This window comes from Mustela nigripes, chromosome 1 (genome assembly GCF_022355385.1).
Source record: "Mustela nigripes isolate SB6536 chromosome 1, MUSNIG.SB6536, whole genome shotgun sequence".
Lineage (NCBI taxonomy): Eukaryota > Metazoa > Chordata > Mammalia > Carnivora > Mustelidae > Mustela > Mustela nigripes.
Genome location: NC_081557.1, coordinates 243,188,195 through 243,208,144, shown reverse-complemented (window position 1 = coordinate 243,208,144; position 19,950 = coordinate 243,188,195). Strand labels below are relative to the sequence as shown.

Below are 19,950 nucleotides of genomic sequence, written 5' to 3'. Positions count from 1 at the left end.
GTGCCCTGTAACATAAAATTAACCATCACAGTATCCAGTGTCCGTCAAAATTTCTGTCTAGGATTTACTTTGTTCCCTCTTCCTCTCAATCCATCGCAACATAGTATCACAGCCCATTCCTTCACTCCTTTGTTTTCTACTGGGTGGAGGCCCCTTTATGTCCCAATGTCATCCTTCCTTCCTTCCTTCCTTCCTTCCTTCCTTCCTTCCTTCTATCCATCCTTCCATCCTTCCGGGGGGCGGGGAGAAAATCTTGACGTGAGGCTGGAGCTCATGACCCTGAGATCATGACCTGAGCCAAAATCAAGAGTGGGATGCATAACTGACTGAGCCACCCAGGTGCCCGCCGTGACACTCTGTCTGTACTAACTTTAGACACTGATCTGGACTGACCTCTTTTGAGTCATTTCTTCATACAAGCAAAGAAGAGTGCGCATGCAGATGAGAGGGTAGAGTTCACTATCAGTTACGTCCCCCAGGCCCACTGTTGAAAGGTAAAGGGTCTAAGCTTTCCACAGTGAGTCCTCTGAGCCCTCTTTGGGTCACAGATGTTGCTTGCTCATAGTAGGAGCATAGTGTTTTTTCCGCGAATAAATGAACAGAACAAATGGAAAGTTAAAAAAAAAAAATTCCAGTACTGTTGTGTGCTGAAGGAAGACACAACACTAAATTGGAAGATTAAATTAATAGGAAGCAACCATACTGAAAGGTCACCTCATGAAAGTATCATGTTTCACTGTCAGTACTTTGCTCTTTATGTAGTTCTCTTTTCCCTTTGCTTCTGTGATACGCAATTTCAAATGGTACAAAATTCTGTGTAGTAACAACTTTCCATCCTGAGTCCCCAACCCTCCCGTTATTCTAACTGTCCAATTTCTTTCCCCATGTGCAAACACATATTTCTTTCTTTTTTTTTTTAAAGGTAGTCTGTGTATTTAGTAGAGCGCGCGCGCGCGTGTGTGTGTGAGAGAGAGAAAGAAAGAGAGAGGGAGTCTTACCTTCGTTTAAAATAAATCTAATTACAAATGAAAACAAAAACAAAACCAACTCAGGAATCTGCTTTTCATATATAAGATTTCTAATATTTTGTATTCATACTTTTTTTTTTTTTTTAAACCATAGGAGAAGCCATTGTCTAGATCTCTTCAAAGAGGTGAAGATCTTCAGTTTGACCAGGTATGCCAATTTTGGAGGGATATTTTTTCTCCAAAGGAAAATGTTTATTCTAACAGTCTGGTCCAAATAAATCCAATATTAAGAAATTGCTTTATTTTGTATAGTGAACCTTTATATCATTACACATTAGATTCAGTCTGAAATTGGTAGTTTGTTTTTTAACAAATGGAAGGAGTTATGAACTATGACCTTTATAGCTCATGGAATGATCTGTGAACTTGATTGGTTTCTGTTATTTATTTATTTACTATTTTAAGATTTTATTTATTTATTTGATACAGAGAGAGAGAGATAGAGAGGGAGTGTGTAAGCAGTGGGAGTAGGAGAGGGAGAGGGAGAAGGAAGTCCCGTTCTGAACAGGCAGCCTGGTGTAGGATTTGATCCCAGAACCCTGGGATTATGACCTGAGCTGAAGGCAGATGCTTAATTGACTGAGCCACCCAGGCACCGCAGTTTCTGTCATTTAGCATCTGAAAACTTTTTACTTTTCATTGGTAATCTCTTTACTGTGTCCTTTGAAATCTTCTTAAAATGTTTCCAGTTACATACCTCAATCTTGTGTACCAATTCATAAAATTTTTACATAATAATATTTTATCTTTTTTTTTTAAGAGAGGGAGAGAAAAGGGTGGGTAAGGGGCAGAGGGAGAGAGAATCTTTTCTTTTTTTTTTAAAGATTTTATTTATTTTATTAGACAGAGATTACAAGTAGGCAGAGAGGCAGGCAGAGAGAGAGAGAGGAGGAAGCAGGCTCTCTGCTGAGCAGAGAGCCCGATGCGGGACTTGATCCCAGGACCCTGAGATCATGACCTGAGCCGAAGGCAGCAGCTTAACTCACTGAGCCACCCAGGCGCCCGAGAGAGAGAATCTTAAGCAGGCTCCATGCCCAGTGTGGAGCCCGATATGGAGCTCTGTGTCACAGCCCTGAGATCATGACCTGAGCCAAAATCAAGAGTCAGACACTTAACCTACTGAGCCACCCAGGCACCCCATAATATTTTACCTTTTAATGTTTTGGTTTTGTCTCTTTGGGGCTATCAGAACCTTAAAATAGAACATTAATATTTAAAATTGAATGCAGTATTCCTAGGATGTTAATTCTTTCCTCTTGCTGAGATTAAATGTTTGATCAAGTGTTATTTTTGTCATAATTATATTCATTCAGGAATTATTTTATTATATATTGTTTGCAAAAACCAATAGCCCAGATTAGCTGTTTGTTTCTAGTATTCCTGTACTACTTTTCTCATAATTATGTATCTAGGAAACAGAAATTTATGTTCATGTTCATCTCATCGACTAGATAAAGATGACTGGCTACAATTACCTGGTAGAGACTTAATAGCATATTGTGTTTCTGGACTCTAGCCCGGTTCTGAACAGAGTTACCAAGAGCAGGGCTCCAGCACCTGTATTTTACAATAGATCCCTGGGGGATTCTGAAGGATACGCCACTTAGTGACCTAAGAAGAAATCATAGAGAGGAAGCCTAGTTTCTGTTAAAGTAACATTATGATCACTTTATGTTATGCTCACCAAATCTCAGTGTTACTACAAAAGGTTCTAATTATTACAATAATTAATTTTATTTATCTGTTACTAATATACTATTTTAAAGATATTTAGATTATTTAGATCTTAAATTTGAAATTCTATTAAAGTATTTTAAGGACTATTTCCATTTTTTAATGTAAACTATTAATAAAACTTTAAATGGTTATGCCCCATAGTTCAGTTTTGTTCCCCCCCAACAATAAAAAGCCAAGTGTGGGAGAAACTGTTTTAATATATACTTAAAATAGTAGATGGTATTTTATTGTTCCTTCTTTAGATATTCAAAGGATTTGCTTTGAGTTATCTTTATTGTTTATAAAATACAAATACGAAAAATTAGTTAAATTAAATTAGAACCTTGTTTTTACTTTAATTTTCTATATTAGAAACCATTACCTGTCAAATTATGGTTAATTATAAATAAAAGTATGACTAGAGGAAGGCAGAGATAATGAAAAAGAGAAGAAGAGCTTATACAATCAAATAAACTGTTTTATTCTTTTCTATTTCCTTGGATGAAGTACATTTTGAAGTTAGATGAATTAGGAAAATTAAAGGTTTAATTCCTGGAGGTACCTATCTATCTTCTTTAACTGACACTTTCTGTAATCCTGGACCTGAACAAGACTTGAATATTCCTGCAGCCCATCATTTTTTTAGTTAAGAAAAACAAAATAAAGAATGTTTGACTGTATACTTTGAAGTATTAATTTTATGGGCAATGAGTTGCATCAGATATGGAAATTCCTATGCAGAGCGATTTTTTGCTTGAGATACTTCAGATGAAAAGTGACCTTAAGGACTGCTTGCTAATGATAGCTGGTGTGCTTCTTACTGCCACTGCAGGGACGCTGGGTTCATTCGTAAAATGAATCTGGCATTCACCTAGAATTCGGATGGTTTCCGGGATGCCTCGAATTGAACATTTGTTCATCCCAACTACGTTTATCTTTATGCTATCCTCTTACATATCCTAAGCTTTAAAAGCTTGTTACAGCGCGTTTCCAATACGTTCATGTGTGGGTGTCACAAATTAATAATGCAGTTATAATTCTCCATTCTGTGGTAGAGTGACACAAAGTTTACTCTCATACACTTCTCACATAACACAGTCTTCTCCGTTCCTCATCTCTTCATTCATTCTAGCGGCACTATTTCCAACCTTTTGTTCGCATGAGCATGGAGGAGGAACTGGCCTGGGGAAGGAGGCAGGTGTGGTTTTCTCATGTTACACGTACTACTTCCCTCACAGGTATCCTTCTGTATATCCAGAGATGTTACTAAGGGTCATGTTTTTACACATGTGAGTACTATATAGAGGCAGGAAAAAGGTGGACAGCTTAGCCCACTTTGTTACTTGGATAAACCTCTTTTAAAACACATTTATTGGAGCGCCTGGGTGGCTTGGTGGGTTAAAGCCTTTGCCTTCTGCTCAGGTAATGATCTCAGAATCCTGGGATCGAGCCCCGCATCGGGCTCTCTGCTCACCAAGGAGCCTGCTTCCCCCCCACCCTCTTTCTGCTGCCCTCTCTGCCTTACTTGTGATCTCTGTCAAACAAATAAACAAAATCTTTAAAAATTTTTTTAATTACTCTGTTCATCTTAGAAATATCGGTCATTTCCAAATGATGGCTAATAGAGTTAGGAGTATGACACCTTGATGTGCTTTAACTTCTGGTGACATCTTGTGTTTTCAGTTGATAAGCTCTATGAGCTCAGTAGCAGAGCACTGTCTCCCTTCCTTACTCCGCACCTTGTTTGACTGGTACAGACGCCAGAATGGAACTGAAGACGAATCCTATGAGTACAGGCCTCGATCCAGCACAAAGTCTAAGGGGTAAGGGGCTCATTTTCCACTCTTCTACCTAGAATTGAAACGCTTTCAATGAAGGGGGCGTTAGTGTTCTCAACCAAAGACTGATTGTTTGATTTCTGAACAAAAACATGGACTACTTTTGTTATGAACATGATAGTGAAAGCAAAGCATAGTCCATACTTAAGTGTAAATCAGGGCAAGGTACCAGTTAAGGTCGATGGAACTCCATGGTACCGATCACTGGGATAGTCAAATGAATTTCAGGAGCGCCATTTCAGTAGTTCAGTGAGGACCTTTAATGGTTCTAGAAGAAGTTAAAATATTCAGAAAAGGTCCAGTTCATATGGCTTGTGATGGGAAGCAATTGTTGTGATTCAGGAGGACTGCCACACCCTGTATTATGATACCGCGAGACTCCCTGTTGCTCAAGTCCCCGAATTTCTCTTCCCTCCTTCAAATTTGCCAGGGAGGTGTTGGCTTTGCATAAAACATCCATCTGGGTTCAAGAGATGATCCATAGTTTGGAATTGGGTTTTAGTTGATGCCACCTGTGATTTTTCACATTAGATGCGCAGAAAGTTTCCCAGTACTGTATTTTCATCAGAAAAGTTACTATTTTTGTTTCAGTTCTTAATTTAAAAAAAAAAATACTAATCAAATATGGAGTAATGTTAGATTTTCTAAATAAAATTTGAAGTATTTTCCTTAACTGATTCCTTTAGAATGGGTTTAATTTCTGACAGATGCAGTAGCGACGTGTTTATCAATACTGTACAAAATACCCAACACGAGAAAGAAAACGAGAGCGTACAGACGTTGGGTAATTTAAAAACTACTTGAACTGTCAGTTGCTGTAGGACACCGTACATACGAGGAGCTCAGTAAATAACCAAACTGTTAACCAATAGCTATTTTAAAATGTATGGTCTTAAATGCAATCCTAATTTGGGATTCTTGTTGCAGGGATGAACAGCAACGTGAAAGAGACTATCTTCTTGAAAGGAGAGACTTAGCAGTAGATTTCATTTTTTGTTTAGTTTTAGTTGAAGTTCTAAAGCAGGTAAGAAGCTTTCTTTCTGCAGAGTTTGTGTTCCTTATTCTTATTTTGCCTTCACGTTTCCTTTACCTTAACTAGGGTGTTACGTCTAAAATTCTGGCCCACGTTAAGTAGATTTCTACAATATAATTACACATCTTTCCGTTGCCCGGGGCTTTCGTGGCCCATACCTATCACTTCCTATTCTTTTTACCTTTGCAAAATGCCATTTAAGATAGAAGATCTTGTTAGCAAAATTGAGATGAATAGAAATGGGGTTACATACAGGCTTTTGGCTGTGAATACAGTCTACCTGTCATCCATCAACTTCAGTCCAGTTTCAAAGAATTTCTCTTCCAAAGTGATCAAGCCTGTGTTCCAATGTGTAATCATCATACAGTTACAGTTAAGGGATAGGGACGTGTTGACCTGGGGAACACCAAATTGTCATGTGCAGTGCTTTTTGGACAAGTGAAAACCCCTCAGGATAATAAATGTTTCATGTCTATTCAGTGTCTGTTAGGATGCTGATATTGTGTTCACGCTGTGCTTGTGAATGTGACATCTGATGTCCGGTATCCTGTGTATTTGTACTACTCAAAGTCAGTACAGGTATACCTTTAAATACATCTAAGTCCTTGTACTGATTTTGAAAGTGGGGTTTTTTTTTTTTTTTTTTTGGTCAGTTTTTGTCTTTTTATTTACTAAAATCAACTACTTTGTTCAAATGTGTGAAAGTATTTTTTGTTTGTTTGTAGTCTTTAAAAAGCTCTATATCACTCAACGTCAAGCCATATATTTCCAGCCATGTACCTTGTAATGTTTGGAAAGGTTAGGAAACCTAAAAGAAAAAAAAAAATCACATTTTGCATATGACCTATTTGGAAAAGGATTTTGTTGTTGTTATACAAAATGAAATAGAATATATACTATGAAAGCAAACAGTAAATGTTAGATATAGAAGTTAATCAACAGCCAATTTTTTTTGATGGAAGCAATATAAAATTATTTGAGTTACTGTTTTTTTACACTTTGCCTTTGTTTTTATAATGTATGTGAAAAATCATTGAAATCTGAATAACTGAAATTCACAAATAAAAATTTGAAATATGAAAAGCAGATAAGTACATTAATCAGGGGTGAAAACCATTTTAATTAATTTGTACGTTTCTTAAAGTTCTTTCTGTAGGTGTAGGAAAGAAATTTGCTGTGGGAGTTGTGCTAATAAACCAGGTTTGCTTTCTGTGATCTCAGTTTCGCTGGGATCCTAAGAGCCTGAGGCCAGCGTAATTTGGGGTAGAAGAGCTTAGGACCAGAGCGGCCATTGACCATGACTGGACTTTGCCTAGGACTCATTGTGGTTGACCTCTAGCATCTCCTGTGTGCTGATGTAGGTCATGTGAGTGATTGGGTAACCAACATTTTGCATTGCCTAGTTAAATAATCCAGGGTTTCTTCTTTGAGCAGGAGAAATTGTAAATTCCCCTAGACATTCAGGCCCATCTCTGATCTGGCTCCATGGTACCTTTTCTCCTTTGTTTCCCGAGGCATTCATTCGCTTGCCAATCAGCGTCTCCTCTGAAAGTTGCCCTTCATAGCAGGTTCAGAGCTTCTATGCACAGATAACCCTATGTAAGTTTTCTCTCTCCTGTTCCCCCTGCTCTCACCCGCCCTCTCCCCTTCCCCATTCTCTTGGTCTTCATCCTCCTTCCTTCCTCCTCCTCTTGAAAAATAATGCAGATAGGGGCACCTGGATGGCTCAGTGGGTTGGGCCGCTGCCTTTGGCTCAGGTCATGATCTCAGGGTCCTGGGATCGAGTCCCACATCGGGCTCTCTGCTCAGCAGGGAGCCTGCTTCCTCCTCTCTCTCTGCCTGCCTCTCTGCCTACTTGTGATCTCTCTCTGTCAAATAAATAAATAAAATCTTTAAAAAAAAAAATACTCTTAAAAAAAAAGATTAAAAAAAAAAATAATGCAGATAGCTCTTCTGGTGGAGAAGACCATAGGATTCATAAACTTTCATTGGGCCCATTTTTTAAAGTCCATTCCACAAAGTCCCTTCAGATCCGTGGTGTGCATGGACTCAAAGTGTGGGGAAAAAAGAAATAGCTCCTTTTTTTTTTTTTTTAAAGATTTTATTTATTTATTTGTCAGAGATTTCGAGAGAGAGCAAACACAAGCAGGGATGTAGCAGGCAAACAAGATAATAGGCTCCCTGCTGAGCAGGGAGCCCAATGTGGGACTGGATCCCCAGGACCCTGGGATCATGACCTGAGTCAAAGGCAGCCACCCAGGTGTTCCTACAACAGCTTTAATAGCTAATCTCTGTTTTTTGGTTCTGCCACCATATTGTTCCAATCTATAGCAGCCTTTCTACTGTTTTCTCTCTTTTACCATTATCCTCATACTTTCACTCAGATGCACCCATGAAAGAATAAAATCTGTCACAAAGAACAGTGAGATACTTTATTTATTAAAAATCATGCATAGGTTTTTTTTTCTTTTCCCCAGTAAAAGGGAAGTCTTTTTAAGCTTCTTCAAAACTAATAAAACCAGAGAAAATGAAGTAAAAATCAATAGAACTTTCTGAAGTATCATGATGAACTAACCCAATTTTCTACCGTGTCAAAGTGATGTAGGGTTTAATAGATCTGGAGACTAATCAGTGTCATATATCTTTAATAGGACTTTTACTTTTGCCCCCTTAAGAGACACATATTAAAACGTGACTCAGTTTTATTTTGATGAGACAGAGGGTCGCAGGAGACTGAAGTATTGATACTTGGTTGGGCCAGTCATAAAGAGGAGTAAATATTCTTTACGGGTTAGTCCTTGACATCCTATATTATACATTTTTTGTTTCTTGAATAATCTGTTGTGTCTTCATGCGTGTTTAGAACTCTTCATGATGCGTAAAGGCTCTATATCCTTTGTATCAGCTGGTCATTGTAATAAAACTAGGAAACAGCCAGGACAAGTGTTTTCATTCCAGCTGTCATTTTTTTGCTGCGTAACTTGGATGAGTTATTATTCACTGCCTTTTTCCCTCTCTGTAAAAGAGGGATGATAATATCATTTTTGTAGAAGCGTGAACATTAAAAACAGTAATGCCTGGGACATGGAAAGGGCTCTGTCAGTATATCTGTTATCTTCATTTTGCAGATGAAGAAACATCTTGTTCTTAATTTAGTGACTTGCTGATGATTATAAAGTTAGTTCACTTTTTTATTCCAAGTTTTCTGCCATTAATAATAAGAATATTGGTAAAATCAGTGATACAAAATTAGGTGAAATAGGCAGCATCTAGGAAAATTAAAGTTTTAATCATAAATTAGAGAAAGAATTGAGTTAGTGTAAATATGATGAAATGAGTATGATTCACTATGGGAACAAAATTAATTCAAGATGATAGAGGACCTAATTTTATTTTTTCAAGAAAGTCAAACATAATCTTGGGCTCATGGCCAACTACAAATTTTAACATGTCAATACCAAAGGCTTTCAAATTCATAGTAAAAGCATGTCTAAACGGCAACATCAACATTTAGAAAGTTTGAAGCAATTTTCTTTCCATATGAAATTTTAGTCAGACATTTACTCATTGAAATAAACAAGATTGGGAAACTTGGTTTGTAAACCATCTCCAGCTCTCGGCTTAGTTTTATTCGTGCTGTTGCAAAGTATTAGAAGGTAGAATACATCCTTACTATGTTCAGATTTCACATGTGCATTTTTGATGTGGATGAGTTCCCTGAAGGCTGTGCGGTTATTTGTGATTTTTCTGAGGTTAAATGCATTCCTTCCCCTTGGCACTGAAAGCTGGTCATTTAGGGAATGAATGAGCCTCATTGACTCTGCAGTGTCCCTATCATAACCTGATTTTGTTGTTTTTCACTTTCATGATGTGATAAAAGCATTAAGGTTTGGGAGGTGGTGCTGGGAAGGGCCTTGGAATAAAACTCGGGTAATCTTTTTTTTTTTTTTTTTAAGTTTTTTAAAGTTTTGTAACCAATCTTTGTATGCAACGTGGGGGCTGGAATGCATGACCCTGAGGTCCAGAGTCCCATGCTTCCTCTGATGAGCCAGCCAGGCGCCCCTGGGTGTTAAGATTCTGCCAGATATATATCCTAATGGAATGTTGAAGAAGAATTAGTGCTGCTTTTGAAATCACAAATGACAAGGCCTAAAGAAGTCTTGACAGTATAGGTGGGAGTATTACTCCATGCAAGTAGACTTCTTCCTCTGTAAGCGGAAAAGAGGTTCTGCCTCCTGCACCCCACTGCTGTTGCCTTTTTTTTTTTTTGAAATTCAATTTGAGGGGCGCCTGCATGGCTCAGTGGGTTAAGCCGCTGCCTTCGGCTCAGGTCATGATCTCAGGGTCCTGGGATCGAGTCCCGCATCAGGCTCTCTGCTCAGCAGGGAGCCTGCTTCCCTATCTCTCTCTCTCTCTGGCTGCCTCTCCATCTACTTGTGATTTCTCTCTGTCAAATTAATAAATAAAATCTTAAAAAAAAAAACAATTTGAGAATGTTTTTATTATTATTACTGTTATTATTATTCTTGAAAATAAGGGAAGAAATAGGGATTTTGAGAATGTCTATGCTTCCTGATCTTGTTCGTTCTTAAAATTAGGTAAAACCTATTTCTTCTTTCACTTCTATTTCTGGCTACAATATGATAAAATTGAAAGCTTTGATCTCTTTTGCCTTTATCAAATGCATTTTTATATGGCAGAAACTGGGCGTGCAGTATTTTCTAGAGAAGTACACATCAGCTTCTGAACTTTAGTTCCCTTATCTGTAAAATAGGGAACCAGTATCTACCTTGTAAGACTAAGTGTTACAAGTAATATTTATAAAAATGCCTATCTAATGCCTGACACACAGACACACACCAGGTGTTGATGGTGGCCACAGGAGGGAAATAACTTAGAGTGTACAGCATGACTCAGCAGTGTCCCTAGCTGTCATTGTTAGACATCAGACATCACTGGACCAAATAAGACAGTTTAGGAGAAATTGCAGGTTTAAGTTAACCTGTATTTCATATCTCTGGCCTCGAGCACACTGAACATCCCTGTGAGGAAATCCATATGGTAAAACCACAGCACAGAGCAGTACATGGAGTATAAAAATTAAATCACATAAAATGCAGTGTTGCATTATTGCAAGGTTAATGAGATGTCTGGGGCCCAGCCTGTATGATTAGCGCCATGAATTGTGGAATAGGTTCTAGAAGTCAAAATGCTTGATCCAGGTACAGCCTCTTCCTGACTGGTTTTGTTATCCACTGGTGGTAGGTGTCTGCTCCGTTTTAACCGTCAGTGGGTAGCCCCAGGGCTGACCCAGTGCTCGGGACAGCAGCCTGGGTGATAGTAAGTAACTGTTTCTGTTACCTTAGGGCCTATTTATGGGCCCAGTTGAGGGGAGATCAGGCTGGGAGACGACATCTGCCTTCTTGCTTCTTGAATGGGCCCTGCTTTCCTTTTCCCTACCAGGCTTTCCCTTCAGTATCTCCATCCTTATATTCTAGCCCCTTTGTGTGGCCTGCGTTCTCAGGAGGTAAGAGTTTTTGCCTAGTCCCTTTTAGAAAAAGAAAAAGGGGAGAGGACAAGAATCAATGTCCAATTGTATTATGCTCGATTTTTCATTCTCTCAGGACCAGTGATTATAGGGTTCCAGTCTGTTGTCTATGTTTTATAGGTGGGAAAGTGGAAACTTGCTCAAGGTTATATAACTAGTCAAAAGTCTTGATTAAACTAAGCCAAAATCCATAGCCTTTCTATACTTTTATCATGGTAGTAAAGAAAATGTTTTTATTTATTATATAAACATTTGATTATAGTTTATTTACAATAAATTTATCAGCTTGGTGTGTATAAAAGGAACACTTGGGGAATACTATTTTGGGTTTCTTCTTAATATAAGAGAATAGTATCATCCTAAAAAGAGGTATTCGGGGTACCGAGTAAAAGATTGTAATGCATCTACTTGATTGATCAGATACTATTCTGAAATTCCTATATCAACAAACATGATTGTTACAATTCTATAAGGAAGTGTCTGCCTATGAAAGATTGAAAAGCTTTTTAAAAATTTTTTTTTAAGATTTTATTTATTTGTCAGAAAGAGAGAGAGCACACAAGCAGGGAGAGAGGCAGGCAGAGGGAGAAGCAGGTTCTCCAAAGAGCAGGGAGCCCAGTGTGGGACTTGATCCCAGAACCCTGGGGTCATGACCTGAGCTGAAAGCAGACACTTAACCGACTGAGCCAACCGGGTGTCCCTGGAAAAGTTGTTTTCTTGTTGTTGTTGTTTGTTTGCTTTATGATTTTGCTTATTTATTTAAGAGAGAGAGAGAAGGAGCCAGGGGGAGAGGGAGAAGCAGACTCCGTGCTGAGCAGGGAGCCTGACGCGGGGCTCGATCCTGGGACCCTGGGATCATGACCTCAGCCAGAAGCAGATGCTTAACTGACTGAGCCACCCAGGTGCACCTGAAACATTTCTTATAATTTATATAGTCAATCATAAAATTCCTAGTTAAGTATTTCTAATTGCTAAAGAAATTCTGGCTTTAAAATTTCATCTTCCAGGGGGCGCCTGGGTGGCTCAGTGGGTTAAGCTGCTGCCTTCGGCTCAGGTCATGATCTCAGGGTCTTGGGATCGAGTCCCGCATCGGGCTCCCTGCTCAGTGGGGAGCTTGCTTCCCTTCCTCCCTCTCTGCCTGCCTCTCTGTCTACTTGTGATCTCTCTCTGTCAAATAAATAAATAAACTCTTAAAAAAAAAATAAAATTTCATTTTCCAGTGTGGGACGAAGATTAAGATTATTCTTGTAGAGTCTGAATTCTGTAGAATAAATTCAGTTTCTGTGCAATTTATTAACATGGGATTTTCAAATCTCAGCTTCTACAAACAGATGCATAAACATCTTTGCTCTGTCATCAGGCTACTACTTTTAAAGGTTCATTGAGAGCTAAGACAGGTAGAGTTTGGATTTCAGCTGCTTCCTCACTGAACCCTATTTGATTTTGCGATGGAGCACATTTTCTTCGAACTGGATTCCAGGTACAGGCCTTTAGGATGGTCCCAGTTTCTAGGAAATCTGAGACATATGCTCTCTCTGATTCTCTTCGGTCAACAACAAATTATCAATCTGCTTAGCCAAGATAAAGCTATAGCCTTCCGTCCTGGAGTTAAAAGTTCACCATGAGCCTTTCCAGCCTTTCATAGCTGCATGCCTCCCTCCGCTTGGACAGCACTTTAAAAATAGCGCCAGTATTCTCACTGAGCTAAATAAATGGCAATGAATAGTTACTGACTGGATTTCTTGTATCTCTTGTCCCTCATTACAGGGTAATCATGGTTACTGTTTCTAATGCCTCTCTCCTATTTACTAGGTTGGAACTAGCTCCCAGTCATTATTCAGGACTAAATTCAGCTCCCTCCTGATAGACTCCTGATTTACCTTTGTAAAAAATAAGTTATCCTGGAGTGACTGGGTGGCTTAGTGGGTTAAAGTCTCTGCCTTCAGTTCAGGTCATGATCTCAGGGTCCTGGGATCGAGCCCCTCATCCGGCTCTCTGCTCAGCAGGGAGCCTGCTTCCTCCTCTCTCTCTGCCTGTCTCTCTGCCTACTTGTGATCTCTGTCAAATAAATAAATAAAATCTTTTAAAAAAATTATCTTTACTTTAAATTAAAATTCTCCTTTATCAAACCCTCATGAAACATTGTCTGACCCTCTCTGAATAATTAGTGTTCCCTGCTGTTCTTTACCTCAGGCTAGTTTGTGGCTTTCTTGATAAATTAAAATCTCTATTATGATTTTATCCTATTGATGAATTTTTCTCTAATATATATAGTTAAATTTTTTTAAGCAAGTGTGGAATTCCTGTGTGTTTTGTTTTGTTTTGCTTTAATTGGACTTCAGGGCCACAGAATGGGAGAAATCCTGATCTTGGTTCAAGATATGCTGTTATCATTGGTCTCTGTGTGGCTGCCTCTATATTTGTTTACAATATAATGGTTACCTGTGGGCCCCAAATACCTATAGCTTAAGCCTAATAATATGAATCTCTTCTAGTTCAATCCCTGGCTACCCTTTATGTTAATTATTCTCTTTTAAAGATTTTTCATATATGTTTGAAGAGTAAGTTTTCCTTGTCTTCTGATTTTCTTGAAGAACGTATCATACTATATGTTGTCCTCTGGGACTTACTTTTTCACTCAACATTATGTTGCTAGGATTAATCTGTGAAGTGTGCAGCTATACATACTTTCTTAGGTTTTCTTAGGCCTATAATTGCTAATTGTAGTGGAGCTCCACCCTCTTAAGTTCATTCCTGGAGCCGTGCAAATTAAATTGACAACCATCACATGAATAGGAGGAAAGGTGTATTACCAACGCATATTGAGGGCTTCATGGGAAAGAAGTTAAAGACATAAAGAACGGTTAGACCCTAAAATTTAACAAAGAGCAACACATTGTGAGTGACAAAACAAAGGAAAAGTGTCTGGGCTTCTAGGGGTGGTAAATTGGGGGAAGGAAGATATGTGGGGGATCTCATGGAAGGTAAGGGCTGTTTAGTAAGTTTGGGCAGTCCTATCTCATGTTTCTGATGATAAGGGTTGTTTTCTTGTTATGGGAAAGAGGAGGGGAGACTGCTTTTAGGCAGAAAGGAGGAGGCTGGAGAGCTTTTCCTGCACCTGGAAAGCGCAGTCGGCTTCAGCTCAAAATAATTCTCGTGCCAAAGTGCCGTGTTTTGCGGTGGCATACTTTGATCAGCTTCACTAGATTGTGGGCTGCATAAAATATTGATTTGAACTTAACACCAGCAATGTCTGTGAAACCTCATTTATTGATGTTATCTCTACTGTTTGGTATTGTCCGACTTTTCCCCACTGAGTGGGTGTAAAATGATACCTTGTGTATGTTCATTCTCCTTATTACTAATTAAATCAAGCATCTCTTCATACTTATTAGGAAAAAGCCCACCCAAGGACAAAAACAGAAAATTATAAAGCCTTGCTAAAAACCTTTAAAGAAGTGAAGAGACATTCCATGTGGATGTAGAAGAATACAGTTAGCCCCAAATTGATCTGTGGATTGACTGCAACTCCAATAAAAATCCCGACAGTTTTTCTGTAACTTTGAAGGGTTACTCTAAGTTGAATATGGAGGAACAGTGGGCCAAAAAGGGCTAAGCTTTCTCTGAAGAAAAATAAGGGGGACTTTCAGTACCAGACATCAGAACTTATTCATAAAGTCTAATAATGAAGACTCTATGATTTTAGTACCAACATATAAAAACTGATAGAACAGTGAGTTCAAAAACAGACCCACACATGTATAGAACTTGAATATATATCAGTGGTGACTTGTGTAATCTTTGATCTATCTGTTCCTCCTTTTGGGCTCTTTCCCATAGAATTACACAAGCATTTAACATTAAATGTACAGGATGTTTATTGTATAACATTATGTATATTGATTATTGAAAATCAGAATGAAAGGTTCAGCAATAGAAAGCTCATTAAATGAATTACAGTACACTGAGTAGTATATAGCCATTGAGAAGAAAGGAGGAACTCTAAGTACTGACGTGGAAAGATGCATCATTTTGTTAAGAAACCTAAGGTTTGTCTGTATGGGTGTGTGTAGGAAAGAAACTGAAAGGATATACACCAGGCTATTAGTAGAGATGATAAAAGGGGGATGAGGCTGGGATTTTACTTCCTGGTTTAAATATTTTGGTTATGTCTTAGGAAGTTAGCATATAACTTTTAAAGAACCAAGCAAAACAAAGATATTTAAATGACAAATTTCTAATACGACTAAGGCCATACATAGTTTTCAGTTGTTGAGAAAGTTGGTGTTGTTGTGGCTGCTGTTTATGCTAGAAAATCAGACTAATGGAATGTGTGGCTGGCTCAGCTAGAGGTCGCTTTTCTGTACGTGTTGCAAAGAGGTACATGTGGGTGTCTTCGTAATTTCTGGGCAGTGATAATTACAGTCACATCAGCAATCATGTCTCCTTGTTCCCCTTTATGGGCTGTAGTTCAAGGAATTTTGATTATGAAGCTAACATTCTTAAACTTAGAGCTTATTAAATTAGATGGGTAACTGAATTCTCAGGGAAAATAATAACATCCTTAGAAAAGGGGAAGATTGACTAATTAGTAATAGATCCTATCGTGGAAATGAAAACTGGTTATTGATTTAATTAGTTGAAATGTAGAGAACACTCAGAAAAGATTTGTAACCCACTTAGCTCTTGCCGACTTGACAATTTGTTTTGTTCCAGATTCCTGTTCATCCTGTACCCGATCCCTTAGTTCACGAAGTTCTAAACTTAGCTTTCAAGCACTTTAAACATAAGGAAGGGTAAGTAAAATGCTAGCTTGGGATCGATGCTTTTCTCTGCAGGCCACGTTTGGACCGTTTAAGTATAATTCAAACTCTCATTGATCATTTGTTTTTAGAGTTCAAAGCATTTTCCTTCCCTTCCTTCCTTCCCTCCTTCTTTTTTGAATCCACACCAAATGCTGACAAGAAAGGTGTTTTGTTTTGTTTTTAGGCTGCGTCCCCATAGGAAAGATTTTATTTAAAAAATTCTTAAAACTATTGATTGGATTTATAAGAATTAGAAGGTTAAATTTCATGACAAAGTAAAATCCAGATAGAAGAAAATTCATGTGGTTTTTATTATCCTATCGATGAATGTTTAGAGGGGGGAGGGGGAAACTATATAACACCCTGACGAGAGATTTTCAGATTTATTAGGGAGAGTTTATAGAAAACTTTGATAATACATTTGTTCTCTTGTTGTTGTAGATATTCAGGAACCAACACTGGGAATGTGCATATTATCGCCGATTTATATGCAGAGGTGATAGGGGTTCTTGCCCAATCAAAGTAAGTGTTATAAATCACTGATTTCAGTTTGTGTTTTAGAATGCTTCCTTGCTTGGGGCGCCTGGGTGGCTCAGTCGGTTAAGCATTTGCCTTCAGCTCAGGTCATGATCCTGGAGTCCAGGGATGGAGTCCGCAACCAGCTCCCAGCTCTGCAGGGAGTCTGCTTCTCCCCCTGACCTTCTCCCCTCTCATGTTCTCGCTCTCTCTTTCTCTCAAATAAATAAATAAAATCTTTTTTTAAAAAAAAGGAATGCTTCCTTACTAGTATAATAGATACAGTTTTAGATTTTTTTTTTGTAGTTGTTTTGTAAAGATGTTTATTTATTTATTTGACAGACAGAGATCACAAGCAGGCAGAGAGGCAGGCAAAGAGAGGGGGGAAGCAGGCTCTCCGCTGAGCAGAGAGCCCGATGCGGGGCTCGATCCCAGGACCCTGAGATCATGACCTGAGCTGAAGGCAGCGACTTTAACCCACTGAGCCACCCAGGTGCCCCCATAGTTATTTTGAACTCCGTCTTATATTACTTTGCTGCTCTAGTCCTTAGAGGATTTCAAAGTTACATTCATACATTAATTTCACAACTTGTTTTCATTTATTTGATTTATTTAATTTATAAATTTATTTAATTTAATTTATTTAATTCATAAATTCTGAATTAAGGAAATTGGAAATTACCAGGAATAATCAGGACATTACCTTATTGCCTATTTTTAACTATTCTATGAGAAGTTTTTGTTTTGTTTTGTTTTAATTTTATTTATGTATTTGACAGAGAGAGACACAGAGAGAGAGGGAACACAAGCAGTGGGAGTGAGAGAGGAAGAAGCAGGCTTCCCGTTGAGCAGGGAGCCCAATGTGGGGCTCGATCCCAGGACCCTGAAATCATGCCCTGAGCCAAAGGCAGATGCTTAACGACTGAGCCACTCAGGTGCCCCTAGAAGTGTTTTGTTTTGTTTTTTTTAGAACTCTACAGAGCTAGTAATGACTTTTTTAAAAAAGATTTTATTTATTTACTCATGAAAGAGAGAGAGAGGGAGGCAGAGGAAGAAGCAAGCTCCCCAGTGAGCAGGGAGCCCTATGTGGGACTTGAACTTAGGACATTGGGATCATGACTTGAGCCGAAGACAGGTGCTTAATCATCTGAGCCACCCAGGCACCCAATAATGACTTTTAATACTTTCTAGTTGAGCACTTCCATTTCTGACTGCAGTGTCTTCCTCCGAATTATCTTATTTGTTTTAGCACCAAATAGTGTTTTGGATAGATAGAAGAGATACCAAGAAAGAAAAAGGAGATAATAGATTACTCCATAACGGTGTTCATTAGGAGTTATACTCGTTGAACTGCCTTGAACCATCATTATAATAAACAGTAAAAAAGTTTGTCTTTAGTATCTCGTGGTTGCTCTGAAGACTATGGAATTTGAATTTCCTTTGTTGCTACTGGGAAATTTGTGAGGTAAAAAGTTATCAATGAAGATTTTCTTGGATGTCCTTTAAATAAATGAGTCTTTGGTCCTGAAATCATCAGATGAAAACCATTCTAAATTCTAAGAAGCCAAGTCCACTTCTTGTTAATGTTTGGTTCCTGTGATTTTAGTGACTAATAATTATTATGAGAAATTTAATAAAAAAGAAAAACCCTTGGATTCTAGTGTTATTACAATGGGAAGGGTTTTATCTACTTTATATTTTCTTTATGAGATGCAAAAGAATACGTTCATGAAAAATGATATTGTTTTTTGTTAAGACTCAAATGGAGGTGGATAAGTTGTATTTTCCATCGTGTATCCATATTTCATTAGTATGCACTATTTTTTCCCCTATGTAGTCAGTGATGATTGGAAAATATGCCTCATTTGTTATTTTTACTTTCAGGAACTGGTTTCCCCAAGTAACATTAATAGTAAAATCTTTAGCTCTTTCATATTCTATAGAGGGGGGAAATTAAGTATTACTGGTTATTAAATTGTTAGGTATTTCTTTGTAGTGTAAGCAGAGAAAATAGTTTTGGTCATTTGAATCCAGGATGGTGCTTATATTTTAAAGCATTTCGGTTCTTTCCCTTATTCACTTTGTAGGAGACCATGTCCACCCAGTCCTCTCCTTCAGTTTTTCTGCAATGTAAGGAGAAATTAATTTTAAGTGATGGTGGTCTAAAATTCTTTGGTTCATGTCTTTGAACAAATTTGTGTAGTCCCTACTCTGTTCTCCATATACCTCAAATTACAGACTTTATAAAAAGGAGCCTTAAACATTAAAGATGCTGTCTGATTGATAGGGGGACGTTTTATGGGTGAATTATTTGATTTTGTTTTTATTATGATTATTATCAAACGGTAATGGAGCTGTACGGATGCTATGATAGGAATAAAAAATCTTAACTTTTTTTTAAGATTTTATTTTTTTATTTGACAGGCAGAGATCACAAGTAGGCAGAGAGGCAGGCACAGAGAGAGAGAGAGGAGGAGGAAGCAGGCTCCCTGCTGAGCAGAGAGCCCAATGCGGGGCTCCATCCCAGGACCCTGGGATCATGACCTGAGCCGAAGGCAGAGGCTTTAACCCACTGAGCCACTCGGTTGCCCCGAAATCTTATTTTATCTACTTACAGAACATTTAATTTTGCAATAAATGAACAGTAGATTTGGAATGACAAATAACTATGTTTTTCTCTATGCTTCTCTGATAATTTTGAGGAAGGCCAAGAAAAGAGATGATGTCTAGGTATAATATCTTTAGATTCCCATGTTGAAAATCGTGTGGGACTCTAGTGTTTTAAGTTCATATCCTATTGTATATTCATATATATTGCAGGTTTCAGGCTGTGAGGAAGAAGTTTGTGACAGAGTTGAAAGAGCTACGGCAAAAGGAGCAGAGTCCACACGTGGTACAAAGCATCATCAGCTTAATAATGGGAATGAAATTTTTTCGAGTAAAAATGTATCCTGTAGAAGATTTTGAAGCATCCTTTCAGTTCATGCAGGTGATAAGTCTTCTCCATTGCAGGGATCAGAATTAGCCTCATAGTGGTTATTCTTGCTCTTTAGGACTTTTTAAAAGAAACAAAATGTATAGAAATTAATGACATCACTATTAATTCCTAACCACAAGTGTTAAACTGGTCACGAGTTCGAATTAACTTCTTTAATTTGAGCGTGTCTTGACCTTAACTTTTCGGTAAAATGACAGTACTTAGAAAATTATCATGATCCTAAAAATTCTTAAGTCTTCCTCTTTTGTGAACCTAATATATACCTCTTTTCCCCTCAAGGAATGTGCTCAGTATTTCTTAGAAGTAAAAGATAAAGATATAAAACATGCACTTGCTGGTTTATTTGTGGAGATTCTTATCCCTGTAGCTGCTGTAAGTATGTTTTAATTTTTATATTATATGTTAAAAAGTACCTTTTCACTGAAGAAGTTGCCACATGAAATATTCTTCTGGTAATTTTGTAGACTA

General features: G+C 38.0%; 1 protein-coding gene across 4 annotated transcripts in view; it reads left to right on the top strand.

The window, feature by feature from the left end:
• Positions 1–19,950, top strand: part of FRYL (FRY like transcription coactivator) — a 221,575-nt gene that overhangs the window by 90,494 nt on the left and 111,131 nt on the right. For all 4 annotated transcript variants that reach the window (XM_059383630.1, XM_059383621.1, XM_059383604.1 and 1 more), the window contains 7 exons: positions 1,123–1,176; positions 4,428–4,567; positions 5,510–5,606; positions 15,880–15,959; positions 16,410–16,490; positions 19,305–19,473; positions 19,762–19,854. In XM_059383630.1, coding sequence (XP_059239613.1) covers positions 1,123–1,176; positions 4,428–4,567; positions 5,510–5,606; positions 15,880–15,959; positions 16,410–16,490; positions 19,305–19,473; positions 19,762–19,854 — 714 coding nt within the window. The remainder of the gene's footprint in view (positions 1–1,122; positions 1,177–4,427; positions 4,568–5,509; positions 5,607–15,879; positions 15,960–16,409; positions 16,491–19,304; positions 19,474–19,761; positions 19,855–19,950) is intronic.